At 32.3% G+C, this 27,820-nt stretch overlaps 1 protein-coding gene across 2 annotated transcripts in view; it reads right to left on the reverse strand.

Annotated features, from left to right (window-relative positions):
* Window positions 1-27,820, reverse strand: part of LOC127727043 (receptor-type tyrosine-protein phosphatase epsilon-like) — a 177,881-nt gene that overhangs the window by 97,648 nt on the left and 52,413 nt on the right. For both annotated transcript variants that reach the window (XM_052234447.1, XM_052234446.1), the window contains exons 3-4: window positions 23,424-23,541; window positions 15,685-15,749 (exon numbers count right to left, since the gene is read on the reverse strand). In XM_052234447.1, the coding sequence (XP_052090407.1) occupies window positions 15,685-15,749; window positions 23,424-23,541 (183 nt within the window). The remainder of the gene's footprint in view (window positions 1-15,684; window positions 15,750-23,423; window positions 23,542-27,820) is intronic.

The raw sequence follows: 27,820 nt of genomic DNA on the forward strand, positions 1-27,820 counted from the left end.
AAGTGGCTGATTTTGTTAAAGAGATGTTAGAGTCATATGAAATGAGTTTCTGGTGATTACCGTGGTAATAAGGAAATTATTGATCCATTGCATGCATATAAACTAAAGTATTAGTCATCTGTGCACGTTTTTTTTTTAATTTGTTACAAATCCACAAGACTGACAAAGAATATTTCATTTGGTATTTCATGTTAATTGAAAATTTTTGGCTGCTCTTAACTTTTGGGTTTTGTTGCCGAAGTTTACTGATCTTCCTCTTGATAAACAATCAACAGTGAATCAGGGAGCCCATGTTTAATAAGTGAGATGAGAGTGATGTTTTTATGTTTTTTTTTATATTTTTCATGAGTTCCTATTTGTTAATTACATTTTTGTCACAACAAATGTTACACATTTGGTGTATTTGAAGCTTTTCTTTTTCCCTTCGAACTTGTGCTGTGCAATTGCTGAATTACAAAAGAGAGGTATCATGGTTAAGGTCACTGCATACAGAAAGCTGACTGCGAATAAGAGTATGCCATTTAATGAAAAGGACATTAAATGATACAGTCCACATTATAAAAATATCAAATGAGCATCCTTTGTAAAGGACCTTCTAATCATCAATCATGTAAAAATTCTAGGTCATTTGGATATAAAGCTTCATAGGAACAAGAGTACACACACTGAAATGTCTCACCTGTAAAGCTTATCATTGAATTCACGTTAAAAGTCAGGTTTTAAACTACAAGAATCACATAAACTTAAGGAAAGGAGTAAGTTCGGTACGAGTCATATTTGGCCCCGATTATTATGTTTAATGTTTCAAGATAATAAATGTTTTAAAGTGATAAAAAGACATGTGAGAAAGTTGAATAGAACTTTTTTTGTCAAAGTTTTAGTTTTAAAGAGTTGATTTTTACATCCCAAATAGGTCAAAAATAGAGATTTTTGCGAAATTTGACCAAATCGTCCAGATTTCAAACAAATCAAGGCCTACGAAACATGGAGCGCAGGCGTTGACAAACTAAATATTCAAGTCAGATATGTAAAATGTGATAACAAACATTTTGTTAAAAACCTTTTTTGTCGACGCATGCGCTCTATGTTTCCTGTCCAAAAAATCATTGGAAATTTACACGTTTTCATTGAATTTTCGTTGAAAATCAAAATCAGTGCTATTTGTGACGTCATGAATAGAACGCAAGGACATAAATTTTCAACAAAAAGACATATTTCTATCTAGTCATTGTATTAGCTATGATTCATTGTGATATTGGTCAATAAATCCTAATTTGAAATTGTAGCTAGAAATAGGAGCCGTTTTAGGGTGTTATCAAACCTACTCTTTTGATTTATTAAATTATAGTTTATACACGACACAATGTATCTTCTATCTAAGAGTTAAGAAGTCAGTCAATCTATTTTTAGGTACATTTATATTTAGATTCTATTAGAGATTACTCCTAGAGGGGGTATGTCTTTTGATGACCTCATTATAAAAGTAACAAGCTGACCTAACATAAGTTTTTTGCCAGTTGTGACAATGAATGGGTGAAACTAAGAACACCAAAGACTGATCCTTTTAGAACAGAAGTGAATATAACAATTAATGAGAACAGTTTGAACCAGTTGTGACAATGAACAAGTACTAAAAGTACCTTTTAGAATGGGAGCCGTATAACTTCTCTCCATATATTAATTCCTGCCGGGATCTCCCCAGGAACAATTATGTATTTTAAGGTATTAAGTTAATTCCTGCCGGGATCTCCCCAGGTCGGTAATTTTCTTTAGTCAAGTAGCTCACACCTGCAGGGATCTCCCCAGGTGACATTTCATACAGTTTTAAGTTTGCTGTAGGGATCTCCCCAGCATTGTTATGTATTTATGTTAAACTTTTTTTTACAAGTATTCACATAATTTTACCAGTAGGCATTTTCAATTTACATGTATTTTATTAGGTTTAAAAAATTTAAAGGTTAAATTTTTCAATGAATGAGTAGCCCCAAGAAAGCCAATAATGTAACATTTTAAGTTATAGAATGTATATTGTTATGTAATGGTATCTAATTTGGATAATAAAAGTTTTCATTAAAAATGTGTTGTGTATAAAACATTATCAATGATCTATGAAAAAGAGGTCACGGTCAGACGAACCATGCCAGACAGACATGTACACCTTATAATCATTCCAAACATCAAATATAGTGGTCCTGATGTTCAGTGGTTGTCAGTTGTTGATGTGGTTCATAAGTGTTTCTCGTTTTTTATATAGATTAGACTGTTGGTTTTCCTGTTTGAATGGTTTTCACTAGTCATTTTTGGGGCCCTTTATAGCTTGCTGTTCGGTGTGAGCCAAGGCTCCGTGTTGAAGGCCGTACTTCGACCTATAATGGTTTACTTTTGCAAATTGTGACTTGGATGGAGAATTGTCTCATTGGCACTCATACCACATCTTCTTATATCTATCCCTTATATATAGTACCTGAGAAACAGATGAAACCCCAAAATCTTAACATTGACATATGAACCATGAAAATGAGGTCAAGGTCATATGAACCCTGCCAGACCGATATGTAAATTTTATAATTGTTCCATGCACTAAATATAATTGACTTATTGATTATAACATCTGAGAAATAGACCAAACCACAAAAACTAAACATTGTCCAATGAACCATGAAATTGAGGTCAAGGTCAGATGAAACCTGCTAGTCTGACATGTACACCTTACAATCATTCCATAAACCAAATATAGTTGACCTATTGCTTATATGATCTAAGATACGGACTTGACCACGTAACTTTAACCTTGATCACTGACCCATGGAATGAGATTGACGTCAAGTTAACCTCACCTGACGTCATGTAGACGTTGCAAGGAACATATATACCAAATATAGTTATCCTATTACTCATAATAAGTGAGTATTTCACTTAACAAAAAACTTTTTATTTTTCAAGCAGTCACTGAACCATGAAAATGAGGTCAAGAACAATGGACATATGACAGAAGGAATCTTTGTAACATAAGGTATGAAGCATCCAGGTCTTCTACCTTCTGAAATACAAAGTTTTAAACAAATAATCTACACCACAGATTGTAATACCTATGTCTCGTATACTGCGAAAAAAGTTGCAGGTGAGACAAAAAAATCGTTCAATAAAATTGTTCAATCAGAATCTGCGAATGAATTTGGTGACCCATCATCAAAATCACATAAAGATTGTTTGTGGAGAACATCATTTTTTTAATTTCAATTTGGGGTAGTAATTACAGAAAAAATGCTGCCATGTTTGCAAGCCTGTTGACAATAAATGAGGATTATTTTTAGTGGGTTTCCAAATTACATTTTCCTGTAAAGTCTTAAAAAAAAATTATATGTGTAGTTTCAGAAGAGATGATTATGGAATTTGGCAAATCAAAGGTTTCCTTTTGATCAGAACAAAATGAGGATAGTTTGTAGAGGTTTTTATGAAATTATTATAGCATTTCTTGTGTTTTGTGGTTCAGTTTCTGAAGTAAATTGCTGTGACTCTTGAAGTTCCCTTTCATATTGATCTGACTTTTGCTCTTCAAATATAAAAAGGACCATACAACAAAATTAATTTACATACAGCCTTGCCATTCTAATGTCAACAACCTTAAAACTGGTAATAGCCATAAATTAAAGCTAAGAAAATAGTTTACAAATAGGAGTCTTATATATATAGATGGTTATTTATACTGCTTCCAGAGCATGTCTTTTAAGATGCTTTAAGATTCCTCATCAACATGAAAGCACAAGCCTGGCCTTAAACATTCAGGATTAAAATGAATGGCCTCAGGGTGAATACTTTTCAGATCAAACTGCCATTATGTACTTTTTCTTTAAACATTTTCTCTGCTTTTCTAAATCCATGAATGTGATATTTTCATCAAAGATGAAAACATCCAAAAAAATATAGGTTTTTTGTTCTTGCTTGAAAACATTCAAGGTTAATGTTCTTTTGTCATCAAAATAAACTGAAGCAGCAATAGATAAATTTGAATCTTTTTATAAAACTGTCAATAGTTAGTGTTATAGCTTGGTTTGTTTCTCTTTGTTCATCTCTTCAATAAGAATTCTGCTTGCATGTTAATATGCCATCAATGTAGGGTGTTAATTTATTTAAGTTTCAACATGTAATGAACAGTAATTCTTGTTGAAATTAAAGTTTTTCTTTTTTAATGATTACTTTGAAAGCTGTGCAAACATACTCACATTTCCTTAAGAGAACAGATCAAATTTATATCTCAAGATCAACCAGCCAGGGGTCAGGAATTATCTCAAGGACAGGTCTAGAAATGAGTTGGCTAATGAGCACAGATGATATAAAACTTATTTGTGATGTAATTGTAAATAATAATACTTTTCAACAATTGACTGTACTTCTTTATTCCGTCCATTGATTAAGACTGTATATTGCCCCCTAGATGTATTTCAGTTATCTCTGTCTTTGGGTTTTTTGTCTCATTGTCATATATCCAGAAGTTATTTATTAATATACATATAAAAGGAATAAGACAACATAGACCGAGTGGATTAACTTCTTTCACCAAAATATTATTATGCCTGTACATGTAATATGATGTCAGTGTTTGTCTTATTGGCATTTACTGATGTTTGTCCTTTTATTTTTATTTAGTTGATTATTTAGGACGGGATGCTGCCTTCTTTATTATTCCTTCTCATAGTCATATACGCCAACTAAATCATTATGATTTGTTAAGTATAAAGATATATGAAATCAATTAGTTTTTTTAAAGCAGCTTTACACAAAGACAACATGATACAGTTAAATAAACAAAGATTAAATTTAGAATAAATTATTAAAGGATATTGGACATCTATGAGTGGAGACTCCAACAAATCAGACGTCTATGAGTGGAGACTCCAACAAATCAGACGTCTATGAGTGGAGACTCCAACAAATCGGACGTCTATGAGTGGAGACTCCAACAAATCGGTCGCCTATGAGTGGAGACTCCAACAAATCAGACGTCTATGAGTGGAGACTCCAACAAATCGGACGTCTATGAGTGGAGACTCCAACAAATCGGACGTCTATGAGTGGAGACTCCAACAAATCGGACATCTATTTTTGGTTATGCATGACATCACATTGGACATCAATTAGAGGGTAAAAATATTGGAAACTGACTTGAGAACGTGATGTCATATTGGACATTGATTTGAGGAACGGACCTTGATTAGAGACCGGACGTCGATCTGAGTCTAACATACATATGCATGTTTTCTTTTGATGAGAATAGAATTTTAACAGCAATATATGATGTAAAACTAAGATTGATTGAATTTCTACAGTATTGTTATGTAAGTAGTTCATAGCATCCTACCTTCTTACCCTAATATTCATTATTGACTACATGTTTAACAAGTATTTTCAATAAATTTCCAGGTATCTACCTAGGACTTCAAAATGAAAGTATGTAACTTTGTACATTTGTATTTATCAATATTTATTTCAATCAAAGTTTGCAACACCGGGCTATCTTAGGATATTCATATATCATACTATGTTTATAGTCTCCTATTCCTCTTTCCCACATAAGTCCCATAAAAATAAAATGGCAGCTCTAGAAAGGACATTATATCAAGTAAAATTTATTTTAAAATCTAACATTAAGAGAAAACTCTTACAAGTATATATTTCAGCCAATGTATTGCATTTCTTTGTCACTTGTTGAAAGGAGATGATAGGCAATATTCAGGTAATTTTTGGGAGAAGAGTAACGTATTTGTCATTTGAAATGGATCCAAGACAAGAAGACCCTACAGAATGATTGAATAAATCATGCTTGAACTAAAAACCTACCAAATATGACAGCAATCAAACAAAAGATATCAAGAAATATGTGTTCAGAAAGTAAACAGATCATAACAAGACTAGCCATTACATACTATATAAAAATAAGAAGATGTGGTTATGATGATTGCCAATGAGACAACTCTCCACCAGAGACCAAATGACATAGAAGTTAACAATTATAGGTCACCATAAATCCTTCAACAATGAGCAAAACCCATACCACATAGTAATATAATAAAAGGTCCCAAAATGACAAATGTAAAACAATTCAAACGATAAAATGATCCACAATACATGTGTTACATTGCAAGGAAATATAAGAAACAAAGCATAATTACAAATGCAAATCGAAATGGAATTACCAAACTTATCAAATATTCACAAAAGGGTCAATAACCTCATTAAACAAACAAGGTTGATCTTGTCAAGATTTAGTCACATGACTTCCTTAGAGACCAGTACCAAGTCCAAGAGATAAGCTGATGGAGATGTCAGTACATAAAATACATCTCTGTATGTCACTTACATTTTATTTGACTCCTTTAGGACTTGGTTAATTAAATGGATATCTCTATCAGAACACCTGATCAAAATCAACCTGTCAAACCCATAAACGTTATGTTCATTAGTCTGAATGAAATATGTTACACAATCATCTGACGGCCGACATTACTGTAGTATGTTAGCAAAATCAGGTGTTCAAAGACATATTTAATAAAAAGACCATTAGTGAGCATGCTCACATACCCCATGCTTCGGACATAAAGGGGAAATAAAACAGAATCCTTTTTAGTATGATTCTGTTCTATTCGGATTTCAGAGAGTAGCATTGCTTTTTAAGAAAGGAATTAAATAATTACAATTTCAGAATTTTTATATTACACATTAATTTTACTTGAAACACAAAGCAAAGTTTTGTGATCATTTGAAACTGTTAACACCGTACATTGTCATGGAAACAGTACTCTATTGAAGCTTGAATTTTTAAAGCCGTCAAAATGCGGCGACTTTATAGATGTCAATGAATAAATAATCTTTTTGTCATTTTCAGAACTCTAATAAATGTTTTTAAGAGAAAAAAACCTATTTCTATTTGTCATCTGTTAGACAAGAGCTCATTAATTATGCTATGTTCAATCATGTCACAAGCAATGACCTAGACTTTCTTGAAACACATGTTCACTCACGTCACAAGCAATGACCTAGACATTCTTGAAGCACATGTTCACTCAGATCACAAGCAATGACCTAGACATTCAATGAAGCACATGTTCACTCAGATCACAAGCAATGACTTAGACATTCTTGAAGCACATGTTCACTCACGTCACAAGCAATGACCTAGACATTCTTGAAGCACATGTTCACTCAGATCACAAGCAATGACCTAGACATTCTTGAAGCACATGTTCACTCAGATCACAAGCAATGACCTAGACATTCTTGAAGCACATGTTCACTCAGATCACAAGCAATGACTTAGACATTCTTGAAGCACATGTTCATTCAGGTCACAAGCAATGACTTAGACATTCTTGAAGCACATGTTCATTCAGGTCACAAGCAATGACCTAGACATTCTTGAAGCACATGTTCACTCAGATCACAAGCAATGACTTAGACATTCTTGAAGCACATGTTCATTCAGGTCACAAGCAATGACCTAGACATTCTTGAAGCACATGTTCACTCAGATCACAAGCAATGACCTAGACATTCCTGAAGCACATGATGATTTTTCGTCCTATTTCTTGACCAGGAAGACTGAGGGATGCTGATAGATGTATCTTACTGTAGTCTGAATGTAGAGTGGACCTAAGTGAACACATTAATCACAACAAAGCCTAGGTCGGAGTCAAACTGGAACAGCAGTCTAATTTGCACCAAAAATCCGGAATTTCTTGATTTTTCCCGATTTTTAGCTTCAACTGGACCTGCAACTGGAAGTAGTCGTTCACTAAGTGGATTTCAATAATAAACATGATCAGTAGTTATATTCCCGCAGGTTTACACTAATTTTTAAAGTTTAAGGCCTCTGAACTGCACGTGTCTGACACCGAAGGGAAGCTCACCCCTCTAGAAAAACCAGTGTTATTCGATTTCAATTTTCCAAATTCGTATTTGAGCTGAAAATGCACGTTAAACATGACAATAAATAGCCTCAGACTGAGGAAACATGCATCAACTTCGAAATTAATGTCATAAAGTTGACCTCTAAAAGTATGGAGAGCCATTGGAGCCAAATAACGGTAGTTTGGGTAATCCTGTCATATGACGGTCACCGCATGGTAAGGGTTAAGTTCATTGAGGCCTTAAACTTGTCTAAGGTAACACTGTTTCCCTATATTTATTGTGGTCCAGCCATAACCTCGATAAAACTTCAATATATCTCTTTTTTAAGACGAACTCATCAAACCTGTTAGTCTTCCACAAATTACATGTTGTTTTGATAAACATGTTTTCTAAATCAATCTCGTTTCTCGTTTTTTTATATAGATTAGACCGTTGGTTTTCCTGTTTGAATTTTTTACACTAGTCATTTTGGGGCCCTTTATAGCTTGCTGTTCGGTGTGAGCCAAGGCTCCATTTTGAAGGCCGTACTTTGACCTATAACTGTTTACTTTTTACACATTGTGACTTGGATGGATAGTTGTCTCATTGGCACTCATACCACATCTTCTTATTCATATTTCTAAATCAATAGAACTTTGTACATTGCACATTCATTAGGACAATTAATCCAAGTTTATATATAAATATGGGGCAGGTTTTCAAATGACTTTTTTCAGACTGATAAAATTCTGCTTCTTGATAAAAAGTATGTAAATCATTGCAAAAAGACCATCAAGATTTGTACCTAAATAGCTTTCATTCCTATTCTTAATATAAAAATGTTTACTATATTCTTGAAAATAATTGAAAACCATAAGATACTGCCTCTTTAATACAGAGGTTGAAAGTCAATGTGATAGCTTCTGTCAATGATCTATCACTGAGTCTTTAATATATAGGTTGAAAGTCAATGTAATAGCTTTTGTTAATGATCTATCACTAGAAAAAAAAGTATCTCAATATTTTTTCGTACTTCAGACAAGCAAAACAAAACATTACAAATTTAAGCTGTAATTTCTTTTCAATATTCAAGATTTTATAAATAATGCATTTGTAAAATGTACTATGCACCATGCATTGAAATTTTAATTTTCAATTTCATATTTAAACAAATTGCTATTACTATCTTCTGAACCTACTTCTAAAAGGATAAAAGTAGTATTACATTTTGCCAGGTTGGCCTTTTGTGTACCCAAGGCAGGTGAAGGAAGGTAACTGTAGAGCGCTGTGATTGGATGTAAGGGTATAATATATTTTAAATTTTTTTTATGAATAACTGTAGTGTGCATATTTATATTCTAATATGAAGTCCTTCAAATGCTTTGATTGACTACACAACTGTGGTAAAATATGAATATATTGTATGTCAGCTGATGATTTGTTTGGGCTGTTCCGATCATACTCCCAGGTCATATGCTTTTTTATGAATGAAATACCCGACGTCAATCGGTGTAAATGACGTCATTGAACGACAACGTAAGAATATACGTATTTTAGGGGAAATTGAACAGTTGTGAAACTGAAAGTCATCAAAACAAGGAAACATAAACAAACAATGATAAAATTTGTTAAAAGCCAATTTTTTTACATATAAGTAAGATCATCATTTAAATTCATTCAATCCTATCTAAATATGTTATTGTAAATAGTTTAAGCATGTCACTAGTTCAGTTTTCTCCGTTCTTTTAGGTCAATATCAATAGTATGTTTTTTGAAACAATGAAATATTTTCTTGAGAATTATTTGAAAAGCCTTCTAAATTTTCATAAATTTGATGTAAAATGACGGTGGCCATGGATACTACAGTATAAACAAGCTCCGTTCGAAGATGGTCATGCCATCATTTGACTTTGATTTCTAAAATAGAATAATAAAGTTCTAATATCACACATACATGTTTTGTCCAGGTTTTTATTATAAAAAGTGGTAAATTTCGAAAATGTAAGTATTGTCGCCTATGGAGGAAAAAATTACTACCATTTTCCTTATAAAACCAAGGCTAAATATTACATGTGTAACAAAAGAATGCATGTAACAGCTTACAAAAATAGGTCAATCAAATGTTTTGTTGTAACTCATTACCATACAGTTCATCATTTTAGATGCAGTAGATTTAACAGCAATCTAAAATAAATAACCTTACCAGAAGATGAAGTTTAGTATAATACATAAACACAGTCACCTAAACAATGGTAGATAACTCAAAATGTTTCAATAAAAAAAATTAAAATTCTAAATTCTGAAAAAATTACCACTTTCATTTTACACTTTGCTGCTCAAAATGAGAAAAGTGATATTAAAAATGATCAAATAGTTAAATACAAGATTGTCTTAAAACTTAGTAAACTCTTTCTATGAATGTGTATTAAAAGAATTTCAAAAAGAGTACAATGCAAGCAATACATGTACATTGCATGAAAATTTCAAATTATTTCATGTCAGTTATTCTGTATCTTTCCTTCGTCTGTCTAAAAATATTTCTAATGAAAAATGCAAGTGAATTAGTCAAATGAAAATAAGTACTTGTCAATCAAGCTAAAAGTTTAAAGTATTTTATTTCTACCTAATTTAAATTTTCCATTTTTTTTTTAAATTTTCATGACTGTATAGCTATAAAGGAATCTAAATCAAAAGATATTAAATTCGATTTTCATTTGTCAAATATTTTTTTCCTCTTCATAAGGTAGTTAAAGTTTGTATAAAAGTATATTTGATGACAACCTGAAACAAAAAATGATAAATATTCAAATACAGTTATCTCCCATTAACCACTTAGTCAAAAAAAAAATTATCTGCCTTTTAGAATATCAAAATGTCAAATAAACTATCACCAAAGAAAGCTAGATATTCCCAAAACAAGTACATAAAAGTTTGTATAATCTATAGATACTCCTCAGAGTGAAACAAAAGATAAATTATATTAGATAGACCACACAAGCAAAGTGAAATTCATGTTATGATGAAATATATATAGGTTAACCTAAGTTATACCCAGCTTTGGTTCAATGATATAATTTTCCTATAGATAAAATACAACTGGGCATGGTAACTACAAACAAGATAAAATACAACTGGGCATGGTAACTATAAACAAGATAAAATACAACTGGGCATGGTAACTACAAACAAGATAAAATACAACTGGGCATGGTAACTACAAACAAGATAAAATACAACTGGGCATGGTAACTATAAACAAGATAAAATACAACTGGGCATGGTAACTACAAACAAGATAAAATACAACTGGGCATGGTAACTATAAACAAGATAAAATACAACTGGGCATGGTAACTACAAACAAGATAAAATACAACTGGGCATGGTAACTATAAACAAGATAAAATACAACCGGGCATGGTAACTACAAACAAGATAAAATACAACTGGGCATGGTAACTATAAACAAGATAAAATACAACTGGGCATGGTAACTACAAACAAGATAAAATACAACTGGGCATGGTAACTATAAACAAGATAAAATACAACTGGGCATGGTAACTATAAACAAGATAAAATACAACTGGGTATGGTAACTATAAACAAGATAAAATACAACTGGGCATGGTAACTACAAACAAGATAAAATACAACTGGGCATGGTAACTATAAACAAGATAAAATACAACTGGGCATGGTAACTATAAACAAGATAAAATACAACTGGGCATGGTAACTACAAACAAGATAAAATACAACTGGGCATGGTAACTACAAACAAGAAAGAGGATAAAGATAGCAAGGGGACATTTAAAACTCATAAGTTGAAGAGAATCTGGCAATGCCATGGCAATAAATGAAAAACTTTGAAAAAGGCAAACAATATATTATAGAAAACTAATAAAATGCTCCGCTGGGGAGCAGCTTGATACGACCGCAGAGGTCGAACCCTGAACAGTTGGGGCAAGTATGGACACAACATTCAAGCTTGATACAGCTCTGAATTTAGATTGTGATTAAATATTTGACACAGCATAGGTTTCTGACACAGAATGAATGTGGTCTAAGAAAATTTTAATTTATCTATTCAAACCATATCATTATTATTTGCTTTTATATATAAATCAGAAATAACCAATTTAAAATGGAAAATTTTAAAGAAAAAAAAGGAAAACAAGGGGAAAAAAATCCCCCCTTCCCAAATTGTTTGAACCCCCTTACGATTCATCACCCCAAAATCAATCCCAGCCTTCCCTTAGTGGTATGGTACCTTGCAGTACAATTTCAGAGAGATCCATACACTTGAACACAAGTTATTGTCAGGAAACTAAAAAAATGCTTATTTTTGGCCCCTTTTTGGCCCCTAATTCCAAACATTTTGGGCAATTACCCCCAAACTCAATTCCAGCTTTCCCTTTAAGAAATGGAACCTTGTAGTACAATTTCAGAAAGATCCATGCACTTACAAACAAGTAATTGTCATGAAACTAGAAAAATGCTTGTTTTTTGGCCCTTTTTTGGCCCCTAATTTCTAAAATTTTGAGGCAATTACCCCCAAAATCAATCCCAGAATTCCCTTTGTGATATGGAGCCTTGTGGTACAATGTCAGAGAGATCCATACACTAACACACAAGTTATGTCTGGAAGTTACAAAAATGCTTATTTTTGGCCCCTTTTTGGCCCCTAATTCCTTAACTGTTGGTACCATAACCACCAAAATCAATCCCAACCTTCCTTTTGTGGTATTGAACCTTATGGTCAAATTTCATAGAGATCCATTCACTTAAACTAAAGTTAGAGTGTGAAAACCAATGTATCTTCGGAAAATGACGACGACAGCGACAATGACGCCAACGTCATACCAATATACGACCGCAAAATTTTTTTGCGGTCGTATAAAAACTGAGCAACACAATCAGGAGGAAATCAGGAGTTATCTAGGATAATCCTGAACTTATTGTTTACCAATAGCATCCAAAAATATTGTAGTGGCAAAATTAAATTATATTATCAAAAGTGGAAATAAACTGTATTGCAAACATGCACTATGTAATATTCTCCTCAGAATGACATCCACTTAAATATCATGAAATAACCCTACAGTATAATTTCATTCTAAAATGTACACCTTTCTATAAACTCTTTCATAAAATATATACCCAAATATTACACATCTTGTAATATGTAAACCTATCATAATGATAATGATAATGATAACCAATTATGCCAAGTTTCATTTCAATCCAATGAATCTTTCAGGAGTACACATTCCACATACTTTTTTTTTATGTAAAATAGTAAAAAACAATATGGAACTATCTCTCCAAGGGGAGATAATTTTCTCACCCTATTGTTAACTATTGCTTGTTTTCTACTGACTGAGAAAGCCTTGGAAACATTGTAAGACTTGGAAATCAAATCCTGTGGTATGTGTTTCTATACTGACTGAGAAAGCCCCATCTTGGAAACATTGTAAGACTTGGAAATCAAATCCTGTGGTATGTGTCTCTACTGACTGAGAAAGTCCAGTCTAAGAAAAAATGTAATACTTGGAAATCAAATCCTGTGGTCTGTGTTTCTACTGACTTGAGAAAGCCCTGTCTTGGAAACATTGTAAGACTTGGAAATCAAATCCTGTGGTTTGTGTTTCTACTGACTGAGAAAGCCCAGTCTTGGAAACATTGTAAGACTTGGAAATCAAATCCTGTGGTCTGTGTTTCTATACTGACTGAGAAAGCCCAGTCTCAGAAACATTGTAAAACTTGGAAATCAAATCCTGTGGTATGTGTTTCTACTGACTGAGAAAGCCCAGTCTCAGAAACATTGTAAGACTTGGAAATCAAATCCTGTGGTTTGTGTTTCTACTGACTGAGAAAGTCCAGTCTTGGAAACATTGTAAGACTTGGAAATCAAATCCTGTGGTCTGTGTTTCTATACTGACTGAGAAAGTGCAGTCTATGAAACAATGTAATACTTGGAAATCAAATCCTGTGGTCTGTTTCTATACTGACTGAGAAAGCCCAGTCTTGGAAACATTGTAAGACTTGGCAATCAAATCCTGTGGTCTGTTTCTATACTGACTGAGAAAGCCCAGTCTTGGAAACATTGTAAGACTTGGCAATCAAATCCTGTGGTATGTTTCTCGATTGTCTCTTAAAAAAATCTAACCCTTGTGTTTCTGATATTTCCCAGTTTGCACTCCTTATAAAAAAAAGGAGATGAAGTATAATTGCCAATGAGACAACTATCCACCAAAGTTCAAATAAAGTAGATGTAAGCAATTATAGGCAACCACACAGCCTTCAACAATGAGAAACACCCAAACCATATAGTCGGCTATAAAAGGTCCTACTTATTACTAGATTTATAATTTCTTAACATTGCTTAAAAGTAGGTCATGCACAAATGAAAGAGATTTGCTTACTCTTAAAATACAAGACTATTCGTGATTAGCATGTATATTTTCCATTAACACGATTTCCTATAATTCAAATGTGCATGACATTTAAGAAATATGCTCCAAACATCTGTGTCTAGGAGATTAAGATTTATTAAATATGTAATGCCAGCTTTTATTACTTTCAAAATGACTTGTATTTCTGCAGTTCTACAATGCGTACCATGAAAATCCATTTAGGAGACATGATCGACTTTCTTTTAACATCAGTCTTATTCACATGAAAACCACAGCAATAATTGTGTAAGTACCGTGTTCAAATTTGGTATATATTACCCTGGTATATTTAACATCAGACAGGGTGCATATGATAAAGGTTCTTGTTTAACATTATTTCTTCCTGCACTTTGTTCCTTAATTTAGGATTCACAATTTTGTTACTTCATGTCACAATAAATTCAGCTATTATGTCATAAATAAATAATTTCTACAAGTGGAGAACCATTTACTGTCACTTGACATTTCATGCAATAACGGAAGCGTAAATAAGACATACTTTTGTTATCTTTAGACAAATACTGTCATTTCATGGATAAATACTGTTTTTTTTTTATCCCATTTAGAAAGGGATTTACAGTTATCTTTTTTTTAAATGCATTGTGGGAAGATTCAGGTGTAGGGACATGACATTATCTCTTAATGACGTCCTGTCCTCAATTTCTAAAACGTTCTGTTTTAAACATAGCAATTTATAAGCTTGATTTAGAATACACATTTGATTCAAACAAATATGCACCTCTTCAATTCATTGTAACTTGCTGATTACAAAATGACATAAATTCATAATATGTCAGGATTTAGAGCAAAAAGGTCTATCTTATTAATAGCCAATATGAAGATATAATTGGTTCATTTGACATACTGTTTTCACTTCTTGCTACACAATTGCAAAATGTGACTTTAATGTCAAAATTATGTGAAATTCTATCATTTAAATGTCTACTTTCAAAAGTGATGGTAACTGACAGGTCCTTTCATCCATAAAATATCACACACAAAAATCACATCATTCTCACTCTGGGCCCACCAGTGTAAATGCTGCATGCTTAGTGGAGAAGCAGCAAATATCAATTTTTCAAGTCTTTGGTTAGACCAGACTGGAGCTCAAACCAAAGACCTCCAGCACACAAGGTAAGCATGCTACCATGAGACCTTCGATGCAGTATATCAAAAGTATGCATTTTTGTAATTTTTTTGTGAATGTTCATAAAATTTGAGAGATGTTACACTTTAAACTTCACACATACCTATCAACTCATACAAGGCAAAAACAGCACTTTGAAATACTTTTATTATTAGGCCAAATAGGCCCTTTTTGGGAGACAACTAGATAACCTACCTTTTTTCTCCTTCTCAGATCTTTCTTTTCTTTTTCTCTTACTCTCTGGGTTATCATATCTATCCCTAAAATATATTAAAAAGTGTCAATTCCTTCTCCTTCGGAAAACATCATATCCTTATCTATTCCTTAAAATAAGGAGAAGATAAGTGGAAATTTGAGAATGAAAGTTCACAAATTTTTCAAAATCTGAAGCCTTAATTTCAGCACAAACCAATAGAGCCGAACCAGACGTAAACTCAATCTGTAACTCATCATAGTTGACTCACTACAAAATATCAGCTCAATATGTGTAGGCGTTTAGAAAAAGTTGGTATAACTGTTATTTTCACAAAATTTTCAAAGTCCATAGCCCGTAATTTCAGCAAAAATCAGCAGAGCAGAACCAAATGTAAACTTGATCTGTAACTCATTTTAATAGAGTCATGTTCTAAAAATCAGCTCAATATGTGAAGGTGTTTAGAAAAAAGTCTGTATAACTGCTATTTTCAAAAAATGTTCAAAATCCAAAGCCTGTTGTTTCCGCAAAAATAATCATAATAGAACCAAAAGTAAACTCGATCTGTAACTCATCATAGAAGACTTACATACTAAAAATCAGCTCAATATGTGACGGCGTTTAGAAAAAAAGTCTGTATAACTGCTATTTTCATGAAATTTTTAAAGTCTAAAGCCCGTAATTTTGGCAAAAATCAGCGGAGCGAAACCAAACATAAACTCTATCTGTAACTTATCATAGAAGACTCACATACTAAAAATTAGCTCAATATGTGAAGGCGTATAGAAAAAAGTATGCATAACTGTTATTTTCACAAAATGTTCAAAATCCGTGTAACTGTTAGTTGCGGAATGACGGAATGACGGATAAGGGTAAAATTATATGGCCCTGACAACTTTGTTGGGGTGGGAGGGGGGTCATAAAAATAAATTTGGTGTAAGACTGTAAATTCAGTATTTATTGTGACTATTTACTAAAGTTACTGTTGAGATGCATTTTAATTAGTGTGATTTATGAAATTGCTGCATGTAAAAACTGCTGTCAAAATATTACATATGTGTTTTAATTAATGCATTAATCAAACCATGTAAAAACTGCTGTCAAAATATTACATATGTGTTTTAATTAATGCATTAATCAAACCATGTAAAAACTGCTGTCAAAATATTACATATGTGTTTTAATTAATGCATTAATCAAACCATGTAAAAACTGCTGTCAAAATATTACATATGTGTTTTAATTAATGCATTAATCAAACCATGTAAAAACTGCTGTCAAAATATTACATATGTGTTTTAATTAATGCATTAATCAAACCATTGTTTTTTTACCTTTTAAAATCATTACAAGAATATAATTTTGACTGATATGAATGATATCAACAAATCACAGACAGAACCAATGATTTGGCCATCATATTTTTAACTCACTTGTTGATATCATCCAAAATCTGTTTATTTCATTGCACAAATGCAGCATTATTTACCTCTAGCAAAAAATTGTGTGCAGACTGCTGCTAGATCCATCTTGGATTGGCAGTGATGGGTGAGCTTTTTTGTTCTGTGTTAATGCCTCACAATGACCAGCAATTAAATTACAGTTCCTTTGCTGTGACTGTTATCAAGAGCATGCAGATATTTTTGTCATGAATTACTTCATCACTTTTCCATTAGTCAAAACTTTTCATATTATTGTTTTTCCCAAAATTTCTACTTATATTAACAAAAGCCATTTTGGTATTGTTATTTCACCTCTGACATTTAATATTAATGTGTAACAGAAAAAAAAATTGATTCCTATTTACCAGGTCAACTTTTTAATATAAAATTTCTTTCAGAAAAAGTTTTGTTTCCTACCAACGACATCTTGATTTCCTATGGCTTGAATTTGACAGCAGATTGCCAATAGAAAATATTTACACTTTACCATTTGTAATACACACTGAACATTTTTGATTGATAAGAGCATTTATTCAAGCAGAGTCTTCATTTTTTTTTTAAACATTCTTTATGTGGCTGTTCCAAGGCAAGAACCTATATTATATTGTTTCATATTTTGGCATACAGGGACCTTTTATGGGGTAAGAGGTATGACGGGAGCACACATTTTACTAATAACTGTTTTCTATTCACCTACCAGCATCTAAAACCAACAGGGCTAATAGATAGGTTGAAACTGACACAATTCGAGCAATAGTTACTTCCCTTTTGTTGCTAAGTTGGAGATTCCTTCACAAATCAGTTAATGTACTCAACTTGTTATACTGACCGTTACACTTTTGAAAAAGTTGTTTTCTGAACAATTTTAATTTCTTTAAGCCTTTCTTAATTGATCACTATGATCTTGTATAAGTATCTTTTATCAGTCTTTTAGTATCGCATGTTTCAGTTTGGTAAGTCATAAGAAAATCAACTGTTTATCCCTCCAAAATAGCACCCACGGGAAATAACTCAAATTCAAATAACATCATATAGAAACATTATTTCTACAAGTAAATGGCTAAGCTAACATTTTCTGTGCTATAAACTAAAGAACTCGAAAAAAGAATTTCAATGGACGGGTCAGTATAACTTGTAAATGATTCAAAACATACAGCATTTTAGTATAACATCTTATTATAACTTAATATCAAGTTTGTATTGATGAAATGTGGTTCTTAATAAATCATTTGTAAATGTATAACGATTACAGAATGTTTAATGATTTATATGATGTTTTACATGGACTCAATTATTTATCACCTATGCAATTTTCAAGAAAATCATTTGAATATTGTATTCAAAATCCTATTAATTTTCCAGTTTGCTCAAAAATATTAATTATCATCATAAATAATATATATGCACCAATGAATGTCATAAACTGACTAATACATTTGTGTACTTCAAAATGCAGTAATGATTAATGATTTGATGACTTGCATTATATTGAAATGTTCATTAAGCAGATAATTTGATCTTTTTTTCTTTAAAGGATAGAATACATAGCATTTGCTTTTTATATTTTTTTTATTTATTATGAAAATGTTAACACACTGCAGCAATATTGATTTTTTTTTTAAAGGATGACCAACTTTCAAAACTTAGGTCAACTGAAATCCGTGAGGTATACATGTTTTTGAACATGTAATTAAGTCATATACAAATACATAATTTCTGAACTAAGAACTTAATACCAAAACTGAAAAAATATGTTACTGTGAGCTATTGCTCAATCTAAATAGCACCACAAGTATTTGGTAAAACAGGAAGTATAGCTGAAGGAGTAATGTGAAAGTGCATCGCTTTGTATAACATGCTAAAATGATTGATTGATACAAAATTAAAGGAAGCTCTGATTCGTAGGTTCTTAGAACAAGAGGGTTCTTAGAGGCTGATCCCCTCACCTGCAATATTGCAACTAAAAAACTTGGGCAATAACCCTTTAATGGAAGGGGTTAATTCAAAATTTTGGTTCTTAGACTTATTTGTAGGTCTTACTTTGCTGAACATTTTTGACTTTTAAAGATTCCCTCTATCTATCATAGTTTCTGTGAAACACTAAAAAATTTGGTAAAAATCATCTTTCAAGGGCAATGACTCCTACAAGAGATCAATTGATGATTTCGGTCATGTTGACTTACTTCGCTGAACATTTTTGCCTAGTAAATTTTCTCTCTATCTATCAGTCTCTGCAAAAAACTTTAAAATTTGGTAAAAATCAGATTTCAAGGGCAATAACTTCTATTAGGGATCAATTGACGATTTCAATCATGTTGACTTGTTTGTAGGTCTTAATACATGTTTGAAGTTTCTCTCTATCTATCATAGTTTCCCCAAAAAATGAACAAAAAATTGTCTTTTTGGTATTTTTTACTAGACTTAAAACAGGAGCTGATACAAGAAACCCTATAGATCTTGCAGGCAATATTTGGTTGAGTTCAGTGGTTTCAAATGAGAAGTTTATTTGAAAAAGAGGATGGACATGGCCCATTGGCTCGTGAGCTAATAGGAAAAGGTCAAAGTAAAGATTACACTGTATTATAAAAGAACAGAGTTCCAATATCCCCGCGTTGCACATATTTTATCTGTTCAAGGTCAATAACTATTGAAGACTTAAGAGCAATTTCTGATATATTTAGTATTTCCAAGGGGCATAACTAAATCAAAAATATTTGATCAGCAATTATTTTCGAAAGTGTGCATGACATTGCTGATATTAACCTTGATATGGATTTGATAAAAATCTGGCAAGAATTGTACATGTGAGACCGCCTGACGGACGCATGGACGCCCGGTATTTCCATGTCCCTCCACAAAGCATTGCGCAGGGGACAATAAACTGAAGAGAGGAAAACTTCCCTGAATATGAATGTGACAGTTAATGAGGAGACTTGCAACAGATGCTCCAAAAACTGCACATTTATTGAGAAAATACAAATCAAGAACCTTTAGTGAGCAAACTCACTACCCCTCGTTCCTGTTTAAATAAGTTTGCAGTCCCATATGAAGTATTTGATTTAGCATCCAGAAATCCCTGTCCTGAGCACATTCATGAAATTTACCTTTGAGGTATTGACCTCAAAATAACTTGAGACCTTCCTCTAATTATATGTGACAATATTTCCAAGTGAGGATGCAATCCCATATGTAATATTTGATTTGGCATCCATAAACCACTTTGTTGAAAAAATTAGTTACTTTTATTCAATGTGACCTAGACCTTTGTTATGGTGATCTCAAAATCAAAAGGGATCTTCCTCTCATTATATTTGATCAACTAAGGTTGCTCTCCCTTTTAAGTATTTGAATGACATCCGGAAACAAAATTGACTGACGGACATACTGACTGATGGGTTGATTAACTGATGGACAAACTAAGAGTTGGACAGGAATACTATACACCTCCTCACCGTTTGACTTTTTAAAGTTTCTCTCTATCTATTATACATGTAACTATAAATAGAATTCAGCATTAAAGGCCAATTGCTTCTATGAGGACCTGTGATGATTTCAGCCAGTTGAGTTTTTTGTAGATCGTGTCTCACTGATCATCATTGCTATCAAAAGTTTCTCCGTTTCTAATTTTTTTCATATAATAGGCCAAAATGACAAAAATTGGTAAAATTCATCATTTAAGGGTAATAACTCCTTTAAAAACATTTGCTGTTAAATGGATAGTAGGTACATCTCAACATTCTGGGATCATCAGACACACCTTTTAACATTGTTACCCAAAGATGTTAGTGGGTAAGTCTGGTTCCATTTGGCCCTGGCAGTTGTTTCAGAGAAGAAGATTTTTGTAAAAGTTAACGGACGGTAGACACCAAATTATGAAATAGCTCACTTGGTCCGAGTACACAGTTATCGTCCTTTGATTTTCGTTGTCCACGAATAAAGTCCCTAGTGTGGACAGTGTGTTGCTTGCCAATTTTTTTAGTACCCCTTTCAAATGTATTTCTTCATGTTTTATGCCTCAAATAGCAAGTAGGGGGATGAAATTACACTGTAAAAAAATTTGGGTCATGAATTGTAAAGTAAAGTAGTGATTTGGTCCAGCTGAAAAAGGTTAAAAATTAGCACTTCGGAAGCTGTCAAAAGATTTCAAGACCCCCTTAACATAGAATTGTCCATATTTTGAGTTAGAGCCGATGAAGTTTTCTATAATTTTGATATAATTTGTCCCAAAAGTAGTACAACACACTGTAAAAATATTATTGAGAAAGCGCAGGTGGGATTTTTTTTATTTTCATTTATTGTCTTAAAGAAATGCACTACGAAATAACTGTGTACTCGGACCACTTGGCCGTTTGGGCCAGGCTAGCTTAAAAGCAAAGAGGTGAAAAGATAGTCCAGGGAATACTGGTATAACTTTTCAAATACCCTGAATTACGAAAGAAATCTTTTGGATATTTCTTTATAGAGTCTAAAATAAAATTATAAATTTTCACAAGAGTGCACACGCTGAAATGTCCTGCCTTTTTTACTAACCATTGATTTTATGTTGATAGTCCTAAATACAAAGCTTTACTACAAGTAACACATAAACTTAACATGATCCAAGAAAATGAGGTCAAGGTAAGATAAACCAAACGAGAAATACATGTACACCTTACAATCATTCAATAAACCAAACATAGTTGACCTATTGCTTATTGTTTCTAAGAAACAGTCTTAAACAAGAAAACTTAACATTGACCAATGAACCATGAAAATGAGGTCAAGGTCAGATGAACCATGCCAGACAGACATGTACATGCACCTTACAATCAATTTAGGCATTAAATATAGTTGACCTATTGCTTATAGTATCTAAGAAACAAACTTAACCATGAAAACTTAACATTGACCAATGAACCATGAACATGAGGTCAAGGTCAGATGATACCTGCCAGACAGACATATACACCTTACAATCCTTCCATACATCAAATATAGTTGATCTATTGCTTATAGTTGAAGAAAAACAGACCAAAACACAAAAACTTAACACTGAGAAATGAACCATGAAAATGAGGTCAAGGTCAAATAAAACCTGTGAGACTGACATGTACATCATAAAATATTTCCATACACCATTTATAGTTGACCTATTGCATATAGTATTAGAAAAAAAGACCAAAACTCAAAAACTTAACTTTGACCACTGAACCATGAAAATGAGGTCAAGGTCAGATGACACCTACCAGTTGGACATGTACACCTTACAATCATTCCATATACCAAATATAGTAGACCTACTGCTTATAGTATCTGATATATGGACTTGACCACGAAAACTTAACCTTGTTCACTGATCCATGAAATGAGGTCGAGGTCAGATGAAAACTGTCTGACGGGCATGAGGACTTGAAAAGGTACGCACATATCAAATATAGTTATCCTATTATTCATAATAAGAGAGAAATTAACATTACAAAAAATCTTATCTTTTTTTTCAAGTAGTCACTGAACCATGAAAATGAGGTCAAGGACAATGGACATATGACAGACGGAAACTTCGTAACATAAGGCATTTATATACAAAGTATGAAGCATCCAGGTCTTCCACCTTGGAAAATATAAAGCTTTTAAGAAGTAAGCTACCGCCGCCGCCGCCGGATCACTATCCCTATGTCGAGCTTTCTGCGACAAAAGTCGGAGGCTCGACAAAAATTCAAAATGACAGTCAGTACTATGATCAATAGAATATAATGACAATAAGTAGGAAATCTTTTTGTCTAATGTTCTCATGGCCCACACTGCAGGGGACAATAAAATGTTGCACAATGTATGTGGAATGCTGTAAAATAGTATGTGTTGCATATCTATAGTCACTCATATGATATATTAACCAATATTCTTGAGAGTTTGAAGACTCTAGCTTTCAAAAAACTAAAGGACTTGAGCGCCCACATATATTTATAGTTATACTCATCAGCAGGGCATTCATCCCATTTTACAACTAATTTGTATTTGTGCAATCCATCAAAAAAAAAATGCAATTTTATCAATATCATATTTTAGATGTTCCAAAATTCACTTTATATGAAGGAAGCGATCATAAATTATCATTCTGCACTTATTACATCATTCCTTAATTGCAAAAATATAACATATAGAACCTCTAGCTGTTGGCTAATGCCTTCGCTAATGGATCAATTTGATGAATTGAATTTTAATTGTAACTTATGAGAACCTAGCATTGCCAACATTGTGACTTAAAAAGGAGATAGATTTTTGGTTGATAACAGTATTTACAAGAAAATATAGTATCCTACCTAAAATATTTACACGTAGCCACTCCTAATGCTACCAATGTTATACAGGCACAAACCAAACTCCAGATAATGATTTCTCGAGAGTTGTCATCCAGGAGTGGAGTGGGTAAAACTTGTACTGAAAAAAATATAATAGTGAAATTAAAATGAGGGATATGAAAAATTGGTAAAAATTGTTTTAAACTGTAAAATTCTGCATTTTCATAATGCAATAGTTATTCATATTTTTAAAAAATAATTATTTCAAACAATTCTTACATTCAAACACTGATGTATATTAATAAAAGTCATTTAAGTCCCCATTTCATCAAAACAATAGATTAGAAATGCAAGATGAAGTGCATTTTGTATTATTTTAAGCAGTAATTGACACTTCTGAAGATAAATGCATGATGAAGTGCATTTTGTAATATTCCCAGAAGCACTATTGACACTTATGAAGATAAACCTGTGAAAGCATTACATGGTGTCGGTGCTTTGTGCAACAAGTCTGATACTACATCTAATCAATTTTCTCATAACTTTTCACTGTGTTTTTAAAGGATGTTCATTTCTTAGGTTTTTAACTTTTCCTTAATAAATTGTAATCCCTCTGGCCTTTCCTATGCTATGCATTACACAAATGATTGTCCAGCAACCTCTGTTACATATTTCACACTTTTTTCTAAAAAATTGCATATTTTAAAATTCACTTCTGGGAATTTATTTTTAAATTCTTGTTACTTTTTCATACTATGCAATACAATCATGACATTTCCAGACCTATAAAATGTCCATAGATAATATTTTTCCTTGCTGCCAAATATATACATGTATTCTAATAAATTTTTCAAATATTATAATAATATCTCAATAACAATCATATGAACAAATCTATTGTTTCAATATTTCTTAAGTTTCATACATTATCCATTAGAAAACTATATTTAAGTTTTGATTATCTTGATTTTGGCAGCAAACTTCATAATCAAAGAACCTGAACTAAAAAATAACTGATATGTCAAGAATATTTGAATTATCTCCATTGATTAAGAGTTATTTGATCTTTTCCCAGATTTGTATGGCATAACACATTTCTAAGTATATAATCAAATATTTGTTTAGTGCATGTACCTTGATATGTGTCCATAATAAATATAGCTTTTCAAGATCACTATTGTTATAGTTTTAAGTAATAACAGACAAACACAGATAAAATTCATGTCATTGTTCAGTGTATTTTTTTTTCTTCGATTTTTTTGTTACAGATATCTCAATTACTAAATGGTATCAAAGCAACAAAAGCCTCCTAAGGTGAAATTACAAACTAGAAACCTTGCTTTTATCTTAAACATCCTACACAAAGCTGTTACTTTGTCATTAAACACTCTAATATTATCTCTGTTTAATTTATATATTTCATTTTAAATTGTTAAATCATTCAGGGGTGATAACTTCTGCTTATGTAATATCAACAATCACTTAATTCAATGTTTATTACACAAATTTTCCCCACAGATAACATCTGCAACAAATAAAATATCATAGATTTCACATAAATTCATTGGAGTTTAATCAATTCTACATACAAGAATCAATGCATTTTGATAAAGTTGTAGTCTTTAATATCATTATTTCTATAATCCCATATTTTCAACTCTTGCATTTCTATGACAAATTTTGAATACTTTAATTATTTGAAGTGCAATTAGTAAAACTTGTCAAATTTTGATTTCTTATCAGTGGTTATCTGATTAAAAAAGAATGTAAACTGTTTGGTGGATATCTGATTAACATAGAATGTCAACTGTTCGGTGGTCATCTGATTATAATAACATAGAATGTCAACTGTTTGGTGGTCATCTGATTAACATAGAATGTAAACTGTTTGGTGGATATCTGAATAACATAGAATGTCAACTGTTCTGTGGACATCTGATTATAATAACATAGAATGTCAACTGTTTGGTGGTCATCTGATTAACATAGAATGTCAACTGTTTGGTGGATATCTGAATAACATAGAATGTAAACTGTTTGGTGGTCATCTGATTAACATAGAATGCCAACAGTTTGGTGGTTATCTGATTAACATAGAATGTCAATTGTTTGTAGGTAGTCACAATTTAAATGATGAAGTCAAGAATATGAAAGTCAGCATGTAGGGGCAGTAACATTGTAGTAACTTTTAGTCTGAGATTGGTCTGATGTCTGACAACCATATTTTGGACTTCCTGGGGACATGGGGACCAACAGCTCCAGCAAGTCCCAAAATGGCCGACAGAAGTGAGAGCAATCAAAGATAGTAACTTTATGTGACCACCCAGTAACAACAATTATGGAAATTCCAAAAGGACTTTTTCTATTTTGTACATGAATCAGGCCATTTGTTATCTTGTTTGAATTGTTTTACATTTTGTCATGGTGGTGCCTTTAATAGCTTGCTAAACAGTATGGGTTTTGCTCATTGTTGAGGGCCGTACAGGAACTGCATTTGCATTACTTCATTTTGTATCTGGTTGATAATTTTATCATTGTAATCATACCACATCTTCCTATTTTTATATAAGTTCTTCAAAGCAAATAAGGAAAAAAAATAATGAGCTTTAAAAATACAGTTCCCTTTTAAGTATCAAACAGGCACCACAACTTAAAGGATATTAATTAGGTGTAATGGATATGGACCCTGACTCAATAACTTGAATTTCAACTTTGAACTTTGGAATTATCCATTCATCATTTCATGTTTTACATTTTTCGGAACATTTGTGGACAATCAAACTTAAGTAATGCAATAAGATTAAAGACAACACATTTTATTTAAAATTCAGCAGTAATATATTTAATATTTGGACAATATTTTTTTACTGCTTGATCTTATTGTGATTTTTAAAAAATATTAAATTGATGTAATTTGTTGCCTACCTAATAATTGTCCTTGCCAGATCTAATGACCTAGACTGACCCCTGTTCCAAAGATTTGTGCTTGTCTAATTCCCCCTATCTGAAAAGTACTGATAGATGACAAATCTCCTTCTAAATAATAAAACATTTGTACTCCATATTTTTCAATTTGGCATAGATACAATAAGATTGATTGATTGATTGTTGCAAGCTTAATGTCCAGTGACAATTATTTCACACATTTTCAGGATGTGAACACATTAACAATCAATACAATAGGTAAACTGGTCAGAGAACACAGTTATTTCGTAGTGCATTTCTTTTAGACAATAAATTCAAATTAAAAAAATCGCACCTGCTCTATCTCAAAAAGATTTTTACAGTGTAGTGTACTACTATTGGGACAAATAATATCAAAATTATAGAAACTTCTACCAGCTCTAACTCAAAATATTGACTATTCTGTGTTAAGGGGGTCTAAAATTCAGTTTGACAGCTTCAGACATTCTAATTTTTGACCTTTTTTAACTAACTCACTACTTAAGATAAAGATTCAGCACCCAAATTTTTTTAACATGTAATTTCATCCCCTTACTTAATATTTCATGCATAAAATATCAAGAAAAAATTGGGAAAGTGTATAAAAAAAAATGCAAGTTATACACTGTTCACACTAGGGACTATATTCGTAGACAACGAAAACCAAAGGACGATAACTGTGTCCTTGGACCAACTCTGCAAGGTAGGCCCACCAGGATGATAGGCAGGAAATTCAAACTGCCATTGGGAATGAGAGTAAAACTGCTGGATAGGGGAAGAAATTTTGCCTCGCAAATCTACTGACCCCTTTAGAGAACTTGTTGCAAGGATTCTTTAACATGCAGAGAGCATGGCACTATCCCTGGTCCGGTGAGTACACAAGACATCAGAATTTACATCCCAATTCCCACTGGATGTGGCTGGTTTCTACCAGAGATGGAAGGGTTGTGAAAATATTTCACATGAACACTGCAAACATTTAACTAGCACCAAAAGTTATGTAGAATAACCAGATATTATATTGAGTAAGACTGATCAATAACAATATCAATATTTCAGTGTACATGTCTGGTTACACCAGCTAGTAAATGAAAGATGTATCAACTTTTAATTCGTATTTATCTCTTAAATATCTGTCTACCATGATACAGCTTTTTTCCATTTCCATGACACAATGTACACAGAATGTAACTGTCATTTATATACCATGGACATGTTCACTTTACAATGTTTACAATTAATAACCTAAGATTCTATTTAATCACTCTTCAGAGTCTGACTGCTTCCCTCCTCATGGCTAGAAATTGTGATTTGTGAAGACAGAATTTTAAAAGACATATAACAATTGTATTAGTGACTGATAACCATTATATAAAGCCATTATTTCCTGTATTGTCAACAGCCGATGTACTTCACCGTTTCATCATTTCCATTTTCTGACCATATGAGACAAGTTTTATTACAAATCTGTTTTT

Source organism: Mytilus californianus, unplaced genomic scaffold, assembly GCF_021869535.1.
Source record: "Mytilus californianus isolate M0D057914Y unplaced genomic scaffold, xbMytCali1.0.p SCAF_19, whole genome shotgun sequence".
Lineage (NCBI taxonomy): Eukaryota > Metazoa > Mollusca > Bivalvia > Mytilida > Mytilidae > Mytilus > Mytilus californianus.